The sequence below is a fragment of the Hemitrygon akajei genome, unplaced genomic scaffold (genome assembly GCF_048418815.1).
Source record: "Hemitrygon akajei unplaced genomic scaffold, sHemAka1.3 Scf000083, whole genome shotgun sequence".
NCBI lineage: Eukaryota > Metazoa > Chordata > Chondrichthyes > Myliobatiformes > Dasyatidae > Hemitrygon > Hemitrygon akajei.
In genome coordinates this window covers 290,963-301,958 of record NW_027331969.1, presented here as the reverse complement: position 1 = coordinate 301,958, position 10,996 = coordinate 290,963, and the positions used below count along the sequence as shown (strand labels likewise).

Genomic DNA, 10,996 nt, shown 5'->3' with positions numbered 1-10,996 from the left:
CCAGTCTGCGTCGGGTCTCACCAATATATAAAAGGTCATACCGGGAGGACCGGACACAGTATACCACGCCAGCTGTCCTGATGAAGGGTCTCGGCCCGATCCGTCGACAGTGCTTCTCCCTACAGATGCTGCCTGGCCTGCTGTGTTCCACCAGCATTGTGTGGGTGTTGTTTGATTCCCCGAGTCTGCAGCGCGCGTAGTGGACAATCGCGGTACTGCAGGGGATCAGCAGCTCCCGGAACGCGAAAGCATTCTGAATCAGGAAGTGCTGGGAGTTAACATGGCTTCGAAAGGAGAGACCGAGTGTTTGAGCGAGGAGGTAATTTGTCCCGTCTGCTTGGATTTCTTCACCGATCCGGTTATACTGGAGTGCGGACACAACTTCTGTCGCTCTTGTATCACACGGTGTTGGGAAAGGGAGGAGAGAAACTCCTGCCCGGAATGTAGAGAGGAGTTTGCTGACCGCACCCTCAGGGTGAATCGGGCCTTAGCAAATCTGACACAAAAAGTTCGAAATCTAAACCTGAATCCGAAAGGGAAGGAAAGTAAACGTCACTGCGAGGAGCATGAGGAAGAACTGAAGCTGTTTTGTGAAACGGACAAGACACTGATCTGTGTGATCTGTGCAGTAGCGGAGGAACACAGAGAGCACCGCTTCAGGCCGATTAAAGAAGCTGTTAAAAACTATATGGTAAAAACTAACGTTAGTTCAATACTTAAAACATTTCCTTTGTCCTACATATCATCACACGAGCCTTTATAACTAACACATGATTCTCTGCAACTTCCGCCTTCTCCAACGGGATTCTAGCATCTCTCCGTCCCACAGCCCACCTCCGCACCCCGCAACTCTCCGCTCTCTATTCGGATCGTGGTCCACGTCCTGTATCGCCCTGATCCACTCGCTCCTCCCCACTGATCTCCCTCCGGGCACCGACACCTGCAAGCGGGACAAGTGCTACACCTGACCCCTAACCTCCTCCCTCCTCACCATTCAGGGCTGCAAACAGCCCAGTTCCTTCCGTTTCTTCCATGGTCGATTGTCCTCTAGTATTAGATTCCTTCTTCTCCAGCTCTTTACCTGTTCCACCTGTCCCCTCTCAGCTTCTCACTTCATCACCCTCCCCCACGTTCCCCCTCACGTTGTCTCACCCGTCACCTGTCAGCTGGTTCTCAACCCCGACCTTTTTATTCTGGCTTCTGCCCCATTCCTTCCCAGTCCTAATGAAGGGTCTCACCCCGAAACACAGACTGTTTATTTCCCCTGAATAGATGCTGCCTGACTCACTGAGTTCCTCCGGCATTTTGTGTGATAATCGGGTTTGATCACCTGTTTCTTTTGATGCATCTTTGTTTCTATTTCCTTCACTCTCTGACTTCCAGGATCAGCTAAAATCTTCCTTAGACTCTCTCACAAAAAAGAAATCAGACTTCCAGGAAAAGGAGCAACAACTGAAAGAGAAGATTTCCGGAGTTCAGGTGAGGCTTCCTGAGCGGAATTTCTGATATTACTGTCGAGTTTTGCTCCCTTTAATGCAGGATAGTCGAGTATCGCAGCTCCAGTGACCTGGGTTCGATCCTGACCTCTGCTGCTGTCTGTGTGGAGTTTGCATGCTCTCCCTGTGACCACGAGAAATTCCGACACATCTCAAGGACATGCCGGATGAGTGGCTAATTACCGTTAACACTGTAAAGGTGGGGAGGATGTGCGTGAATCAGATGGGAGTTTATGGGTTAATAAGTGAGTATAGGTTTCAGGAAAACGTGAGGGAATGGTGTTGACAGGAATGCTCTCAGAAGTAGCATGGACTCCAATAGACCGAACTGAGCGACAAAGGGAAACAGAGCACAGCAATTCAGTATATTAATCTTCACCATTCCTTCGACAGGAACAGTCACACAGCCTTCAGTCCCACATCACATCCCAGTTTGCTGAACTGCGCCAGATTATCACTGAGAAAGAGAAAAGCTTACTCCGGGATCTCAGGGAAGAAGAGAAGAGGATTCTCAACCCACTGGAGAAAAATCTTCTAGCTTTTCAAGAGAATTTAAGGATTATTCAGGAGGAAATCACAAAGTTAAATGAACAGATGGATCAGAAAGACAGTGTGATGTTTCTCAAGGTGAGGGATTATATTTCAATTTGTTTCTGTCAAAGGGCACTAAATGAACAGTGGTATATTTGTAATAAACACAGCACAGCGGCCAATTCTAACAAATCAATTGTCGCTGCTGGTGACCTCACACAAGCTGTTATACTTGCATGATGCGCCCTCCCATCACTCCAATAATGACATTTCAAAATGTCCAAGATACGCTTTCAGTCCTTCATTAGCAAAATACAATCTTGGAGCGATGAAACTTCAGGGTAATTCATTGTAAAGTAAGCTGCAACACAGCGGTCAAGAACAGAATGACATCCGCCCGTCCCCAGCTCAAAACTGCCCAGAACAAAGTACAGATACGTAACTTTTTCCCTTCGCTTTTACCATGCCTGCACTCACGTGATGAGTTACCATAATAAACACGTAACACAGAATACAATGTAGACAGAAAACAGATGCATTGCTCCTACACACAACATTTACAAATGGCAGTAAACTGTTTCTCACCAGACAATTGATGCATCTATTCAGGGTTGTTGTTGTCCCATAATAATAAGATTATTAAGGGATTGGTCACGCTGGAGGCTGGAAGCATGTTCCCACTGATGGGTGAGTCCAGAACTAGAGGCCACAGTTTAAGAATAAGGGGTAGGGGCCATTTAGAACAGTGATGCGGAAAAACCTTTTCACCCAGAGAGTGGTGGATATGTGGAATGCTCTGCCCCAGAAGGCAGTGGAGGCCAAGTCTCTGGATGCTGTCAAGAGAGAGTTATATAGCGCTCTTATAGATAGCGGGGTCAAAGGATATGGGGAGAGGGCAGGTACGGGGTACCGATTGTGTATGATCAGCCATGATCACGGTGAATGGCAGGGCTAGCTAGAAGGGCCGAATGGCCTACTCCTGCACCTATTGTCTATTGTCCCAAAACTGGGCTTCCACAACTTCTGTACATCCCAGGACAGAATGCAAATCTCTCTGAGATTATTTACTCCGATCATAACACAGAGCTGCTGACTGGTTCCTTAATTACCGCATTAAATATCCTGTAAAACTCCTATTAACACCCAGTTCCAGTCACAGGCTGTGAGTGTGTCTGGTGCAGTGGGTGTGAGGGTCTCTCTGTCAATCAGTGAGAACAAAGAATGTGACCCACACATTAGACTTATCCTCCATATCCGGTTTCCATCAGATTACGGAAACTTTCACTGTCTCTTTAATTTTTGGATATATTTCGCATGGGATTATATCCCATTCTCTATCATAAGCAGGCCATTAGGTCCATCTTCTATCAGTTTCCCTGCTTCACAATCCTCCTGCCACCTACTCACCACAACCAGCAACAGTGCCCCGAAATCCCTGGTCCCTCACGTGTTTACCCAGCCTCCCCATTACAGTCAGTCTCTGCTGTTCCATTTCATCCACTCCTGTGGCACGGAGTTCCACATCCTCCTCACTAAATTTCTTGTTGAATTTGTTAAAATCCATCTGGAATTACATCTCCCCACAAGTCTCCCCATAAATAGAGGTACTTCCTCCACCCGCACACAATCACATACATCACTGATCTTAAATTCCTCCATCCTATCACCTTGCCGTCATATCCAGATGATAATGCACAGCCTGTTCTGTCTTCCCTGTAAGTTTCATCCTCTCAGTAATGGTCTGACATTCAGAAACTTTCCCTGTAAGTTACCCCGTGGTTCTGTATTGTCCGTGTGTCTGAGTGATTGTGGGAGTGGGAATTTTCAACACCTTGTAACGATTCTGATGAAATTCAGGATATGGACAGTAAGTCCAAGTCTAATCGGATTTGTGTTTTATTTATTTCAGGAGGAAGCTCGTCGGAACAGAAGGTAGGACAGGCTCGTTACTGAAACCCTGTATGGATTTATAAAATAGTTCAGAATAGCAATTTATAACCAGCAGTTTAATATTTACAGGATTAATGACGATGTCCTGGAATTGGCAGTGACAGATGAGACCCTACCGGTTGAAAAATTCGATCACGTCTATTTGTTGAAAACAGTGCTGAGAGAAACACTTGATTCTATTAATCGAGGTAAAACTCATAAAGATTCATTTCTCCTTGTTTATGAAGCTCATTTTAGTTCCAATTTGAGGCAAAGATTGTCTGTAAAACTGGGCTGAAGGGGAACTGAAGTTTATTCCACATCAACCCCACCGACTGGGAGGCATCACTGTCACATGGTTAGCTGGAGATGTCAGACCCCTGAACACACCAGCACAGGGTCACAATACAACCAATACACGGGACTGGCAGATGAACCACCCTGTCCTGATCCCAGGCACACTGCACTAACACACCAGGACATGAGTTTGGATCTACCAGAGAAACTGGGAATTTAATACTGACTTGATGATATTGTAGGGAATAAAAGCGGGTATCAGTGTGGTGACGGGGATTGTCAGGAAAATACACAAGTCCTTCATGTGCCCTGTGAGTGCAGACTGTGACTGACACATGTCTTCCCCCTTCCGGATCAGCATCTCTCACTGTTGTTAGAGGCAGAAGAGGGGAGTTGTCGTGATCTGGGACTGAATCATCAGGGGAACAGACAGGAGAATCTATTGATGTGAACGGGACACCCGAATGGTTTGTTGCCTCTTGGGTGCCAGGGTCAGGGATGCCTCGAATCGTGTCCGCAGCATTTTAGAGAGGGAGGGAAAAGAGCCAGATATCTTGGTAAATTTGTGACAATGACATTGGAAGTAAAAGCAAAGAGGTCCTGGAAATAGAATTTGGAGAGCTTGGTAGGAAGTTCAGAAGCAGAACCCCCAGGGTTGTAATTTCTGGATTGCTGCCTGTGCCACGTGCTGGTGAGGGTAGAATCAGGATAATTTGACAGATAAACATGGCTGAGAAGATGGTGCTGGGAACAGGGATTCAGGTTCGTGGATCATTGGGATCTGTTCTGGTGGAGGAATGCCCTGCTCAAAAGGGATGGGTCGCACCTCGACCCGAGCGAGAACAATATTCTCACAGAGAGGTTTGATAGAGCTGTTGGGGAGGGTCTGAACTAATTTGGTGGTGGGGGTGCTCGGGAACTGGAGTGAAGGGATAGACTGATTGTAAAATGCAAGGATAGCGTGCAGTCAGACTGTCAGATAGGGCGGACAGATGCGAGGACAAAATTGCAGCCAGCAGGGTGAGTATCAGTGCATTAGAGATGCAGAATTAAAAAGGGTAGCAGATACAGTACACAAAGTGTTATATCTCAATGCATGGAGTATGAGAAATAAGGTGGATGATCTTGTTGCACTATTACCGATTGTCAGGTATGATGTTGTGGCCATCACGGAATTGTGGCTGAAGGATGGTTGTAGTTGGGATCTGAATGTTCAAGGTTACACAATGTATCGGAGGAAGGAAGGAAGGCTGATGGGGTGGTGTGGCTCTGCTGTTAAATCAGCAGCAAGATGTGACATAGGATTGGAAGATGTTGAATCCTTGTGGGTTGAGGTAAGGAACTGCAAAAGTAAAAATGACACTGAGACTAGTCATATACAGGCCTCCCAACAGTCAGTGGGTTGAGGCCCACTGATTACAACTGGAAATAGAAAAGGCTGATGAAAAGGACAATGTTATGATAATCGTGGGAGATTTCAACATGCAGGTCAATTGGGAAAATCAGGTTGGTAAAGGATCTCAAGAGAGTGAGTTTGTTGAATGCAATGTGATGGCTTTCTAGAGCAGTTTGTCGTTGAGCCTACTCGGGGAACAGCTCTACTGGATTGGGTGTTATGTATTGAACCAGAGGTGAATAGTTAAAAGAAACCTTAGGAAGCAGTGCTCACAACATGACTGAGTTCAACTTGAAATCTGATAAGGAGAAAGTAAAGTCTGACATTGTAGTATCTCAGAGAAGTAAAAGAAATTACAGTGGTCCGAGAAAGAAGTTGGCCAAAGCAAATTGGAAAGAGATGCTGGCAAGGATAGGGAAGAGCAGAAATGGTGTCAGTTTCTGGGAGAATGAGAGAGGTGAAGGATAGATGTATCCCAAAAATAAATAAATACTCAAATGGCAAAATAGTAAAACCGTGGCTGACAAGGGAAGACAAGTTATTGTAAAGACAAAAGAGAAAACTTACAACTAAACAAAAATTAGTACACAGACAGAAGATTGGGAAGCTTTTAAATATCTACAGAGAGGAACTAAAAGGTTGATTGGTTGGGAAAAAATAGACAAGAAATTGATTTGAACTAATCAGTCTGATGGCCTGGTTGAAGAACCTGTCCCGGAGCCTGTTGCTCCTGGCTTTTATGCTGCGGTACCGTATCCCGGATGGTAGCAACTGGTACAGTTTGTGGTTGGGGTGACTCTGGTCTCCAATGATCCTTCGGGCCCTTTTTACACACCTGTCTTTGTAAAACAAGTTAGCAAACAATATCAAATTGTTTTTCAAGTATTGTAAACAAATAAAACAGAGATTTTTAAAAATGAGGCTGGATATATAATAACGCGGGATAAAGAGATGGCAGATAAACCAAATATTTTGCACCAGTCTTCACCATGGAAGACACTAGCACTGTGCCCGGTGTTGAAGAGTGTGAGGGAAGAGAAGTGAGTGCAGTTACTGTTACAAGGGAGAAGGTGCTCAAAAAGCTGAAAGACCTAAAGGTACATAAGTCACCCGGACCAGATGAACTGCACCCTAGTGGAGGCATTTCAAATGATCTTTCAAAAATCACTGGACCCTGGCATGGTGCCAGAGGACTGGAAAATGGCAAGTGTCACTTAACTCTTTAAGTAAAGAGGAAGGCAGCAGAAAGGAAATTATTGACCAGTTTGCCTCACCTCTGTGGTTGGGAAGAAATTGGAGTCAATTGTTAAGTGTGAGGCTATGCAATATTTTGTGACACTGGACAAGATAGGACAAGTCAGCTTGGATTCGTTAAGGGAATATCCTGCCTGATAAACCTGTTGGGATTCTTTGAGGAGATTACAAGCAGAATAGATCAAGGGGATTTAGTGGATGTTGTATATTCGGAATGGCAGAAGGCCTTTGACAAGGTGCCACACATGAAGGTGGTAACCAGGTTAAGAGGCCATGGATGATTGGTAGGAAACAGTAATGTTCTATTGAAACAGTATACATATAATTGAAACATTATATTGAAACAGTAAATGAGAGTCAAGGGATCCTTTTCTGGTTGGCTGCCAGTGACTCGTGTTCCACAGGGATCAGCGTTAGGACGCCATCATTTTATGCTGTATATCAAGATCTAGCTGATGGAATAGACCATAAGATATAGGAGCAGAAATAGGTCATTCGGCCCTTCGAGTCTGCTCCACCATTCAGTCATGGGCTGATCCAATTCTTCCGGTCATCCCCACTCCCCTGCTTTCACCCTATACCCTTTGATGCCCTGGCTAATCAAGAACCTATCTATCTCTGCCTTAAATATGACTTGGCCTTAACAGCCATTTGTGGCAACAAATTCCACAGATTTTCCACACACTGATTAAAGTAATTTCTCCACATCCCAGTTCTAAAAGGACGTCCTTCAATCCTGAATTCATACCCTCTTGTACTAGAATAGATGGCTTTGTTTCCACGTTTGCAGATGATACAAAGATTGGTGGAGGGGCTGGTAGTGTTGAGGAAACAGTTGGGCTGCATGAGTACTTGGATGAGGAGAATTGGAAAGAAAGTGGCAAGTGATATACAAAGTTGGAAAATGCACGGCCATGCACTGTGGTCGTCGAAATAATGTGCAGATTTTTTTTCTATTGGGGAGAAAACCCGAAAAGCTGAGTTGAAAATGGACTTAGCAGTCATTCTGCAGAACACAGTGGAGAGGAAGGCAAATCCAACGTTAGCATTCAATTCAAGGGGTTTAGATAGCATTCAATCCAAGAGCAGGGATGTGATGCTGAGGCTTTATAAGGCACTGGTGAAGCCTCACCTTGAATATTGTGAACAGTTCTGGGCTCCTCATCTAAGAAAAGATGTGCTGGCATTGCAGAAGGTTCATTTCATAAGGATGATTCCAGGAATGAAAGGGTTATCATACAAGGAACTTTTGATAGCTCTGTGTCTGTACTCGCTGGAATTTAGAAAGATGAAGGGGGATCTCATTGAAACCTTTCGAATGTTGAAAGTCCTAGACAGAGTACATGTGGAAAGGATGTTTGCCATGGCGGTGGAGTTTTGCACAAGAGGGCACACCCTCAAGATGGAGGGGCGTCTATTTAAAACAAATGCAGAGAAATTTGTGCCAGCAGCTGGTGAAATTGCGGAACTTGTTGGGTGTATTTAAGGCAGAGCTCGATAGACTCTGGATTGGAAACAGCATCAAAGGTTACGGGGAGGCCAGGGAGTGGGGCTGAGGAGGGAAAAAAAGGATCAGCCATGATTGAATGGCGGAGCAGACTCAATGGGCAAATGGCCTAATTCTGCTCCTATGTCTTATGGTTATCAGACCACTACATTGAAGCATTGTGAGAATAAGCTCGGACACACCAACAAGCATTGACATGGGTCAAGATTTCATCTCGGGAGAAGCACACACAGCATAACCGGCCTGGCAAATCTCCCTCACACACATACACAGGAAGGATTGGCAGATTGTAGTCAGAGCCTCAGCAATGTACGTTGTTATTTCCCTCAGTAACCTGGAAACCAATCTCTTCAGAGACAGTCATTTATTCATTTAAACAACTCAATCACGTGTGACACACGGCCACAGAAACAGGCACAAATTCCCATTTAGGATTGAAATCTGCCGTCCTTACCCAGTCTGTCTGTTCTGTGGCACTGAGCTGCCCTCTGACGTGACGTCACATCAACACTTCACAGACAGACTCCGGGGTGAGATTCCTCAGGAGGATGATCTGGGAGGGTTTGATGGATGTTGAACTCACGGCCCACTTCATCAATCTGCAATACTAAGATGTCTTCTTGAGCATGGACCATTTGTGTGTGTTCGCCCCCCCCCCCCATCCCTCTAACCATTTCCCATCTGTGTACCTGCCCAAATTTATTTTACAATATTTTATTTTTACCTGTTTCTACAGCGTCTGAGGGCAAATTCCATTTACCAACCTCCCTCTCTATGAGAATGTTACCCGATAGACCACTCAGAAAAATTTCCCGTCTCACTTTCAATCCGAGGCCTCTGGTTCTATACTCCCATTTCTTGCAAAAAGAAACGTTATTTAAGCTCCTTATGAATTATTTACTCGATACGGGGTCATACCTGAACATCCTACACTACAACTGAATAGCCCAAGCTTATCCACTCTCTGCTTTTAATCCAAGCCCACAGTCCTGGTAACATCCTCCTGAAGCCTCCTGTCCAGTGTAATGACACCCTCCACATATTCGGGAACCGGAAATGCAGACAATGCTCCAAGTGTGGTCTATCATCGACATCAAAGGCCTTGCTGAATTTCATGTGGACAGTGTGGAATTGGCTGATGAATACAGGACTGAAGGTGTTTTTTAGATTGGGACAAGAAGGGCGGCGTGGGAGCTAAATTCTGAAGGGAGGCAGTTTTTAAAAAAAACTTCGTGTACAAGAACGGCGAGACTGCGCAGGACAGCGCGGAGAGTTTAAAAAGATGACCACCCTATACAGCGGGCAGCGGATTGGCAGCAGATTGTAGGGCTTTGGCTCAACGGGCTTAGGCGGTAACGGGAAGAGGCGAGAGCGAGGCACCGACTCTTTTTCTCCCCTTGGCAAATCAGCCCGACGGACGGGGAAACAGCAGGGCACATTAGCTAACGGTTTAAACAGTTTGTGTGTTTGGCGAAGTAAGTGGGTGAGTAGACCTATCTTTCTTTGTTTCATTCCTGTAGAATTAGGTAGCATGTCTGCAGGGTTAGTGCTTTGTTCAGGGTGTCAGATGTGGGAATCCTGGGAGACCTCCAGCCTCCCTGATAGACACATCTGCACCAGGTGAACCGAGATGCAGCTCCTCGGAGACCGTGTTAGGGATCTGGAGCTGCAGCTTGATGGCCTACTGCTTATTAGAGAAAATGGTGAGGTGATAGACAGGAGCTACAGGGAGGTAGTCATCCCGAGGCTACAGGGGTCAGAAAACTGGGTGACTGTCAGGAGAAGGAAGGGAAATGCCCGGATAGTGGAGAGCACCCCTGTGGCTGCCCCCCTCAGCCTACAAGTATATCGTTTCGGGTGCTGTTGAGGGGGATGACCTGACAGGGGACGGCCACGGTGACCGTCTCTGGCACTGAGCCTGGTGCTATTGTGCAGGAGGGAAGGAGGGGAAGAGGAATGCGGTAGTCATAGGGGATTCCATAGTCAGGGGAACAGACAGAATATTCTGTGAGCCTGGTAGAGATACCCGCATGGTGTGTTGCCTCCCAGGTGCCAGGGTACGGGATGTCTCGGATCGGGTCCAGAATATTCTGAAGGGAGAGGGCGAGCAGCCAGCTGTCTTGGTACATGTTGGTACCAATGACATAGAGAGGAAAAGGGAGAAGGTCCTGAAGAGAGATTTCCGGGAGTTAGGAATGAAGCTGAGAAGCAGGACCTCCAGGGTAGTAATCTCAGGATTGCTACCTGTGCCACGTGCTAGCGAGGGCAAGAATAGTAGGATCAGGCAAATGAATGCGTGGCTGAGAGACTGGTGCAGGGGGCAGGGCTTCAGATTCTTTGATCATTGGGATCTCTTTAGGGGGTAGTATTACCTGTTCGAAAAGGACGGGTTACACCTGAACCACAGCGGGAATGTTTAATAGAGCTGTTAGGGAGGGTTTAAACTAATTTGGCAGGGGGATGGTAAATCTGAATGATAGAGTGGAGGAGGGGGAAAACAGAAATAAATCTAAGATAGTGAACAGTAAAGATGTCAGGAAGGACAGGCAGGTGATGGGGCAAATTTGCAGCCACTGGGGTGAGTTG

The 10,996-nt window shown here is 46.1% G+C and overlaps 1 protein-coding gene across 1 annotated transcript in view; it reads left to right on the top strand.

Moving 5' to 3' along the window:
• The first annotated feature begins 280 nt into the window (after nucleotides 1-280).
• The window catches only part of LOC140722675 (uncharacterized), a 136,568-nt gene continuing 125,852 nt past the window's right edge, over nucleotides 281-10,996 (top strand). The window contains exons 1-5 of the mRNA XM_073037381.1: nucleotides 281-319; nucleotides 1,384-1,479; nucleotides 1,890-2,123; nucleotides 3,937-3,959; nucleotides 4,047-4,165. Of these exons, the coding sequence (XP_072893482.1) occupies nucleotides 281-319; nucleotides 1,384-1,479; nucleotides 1,890-2,123; nucleotides 3,937-3,959; nucleotides 4,047-4,165 (511 nt within the window). The remainder of the gene's footprint in view (nucleotides 320-1,383; nucleotides 1,480-1,889; nucleotides 2,124-3,936; nucleotides 3,960-4,046; nucleotides 4,166-10,996) is intronic.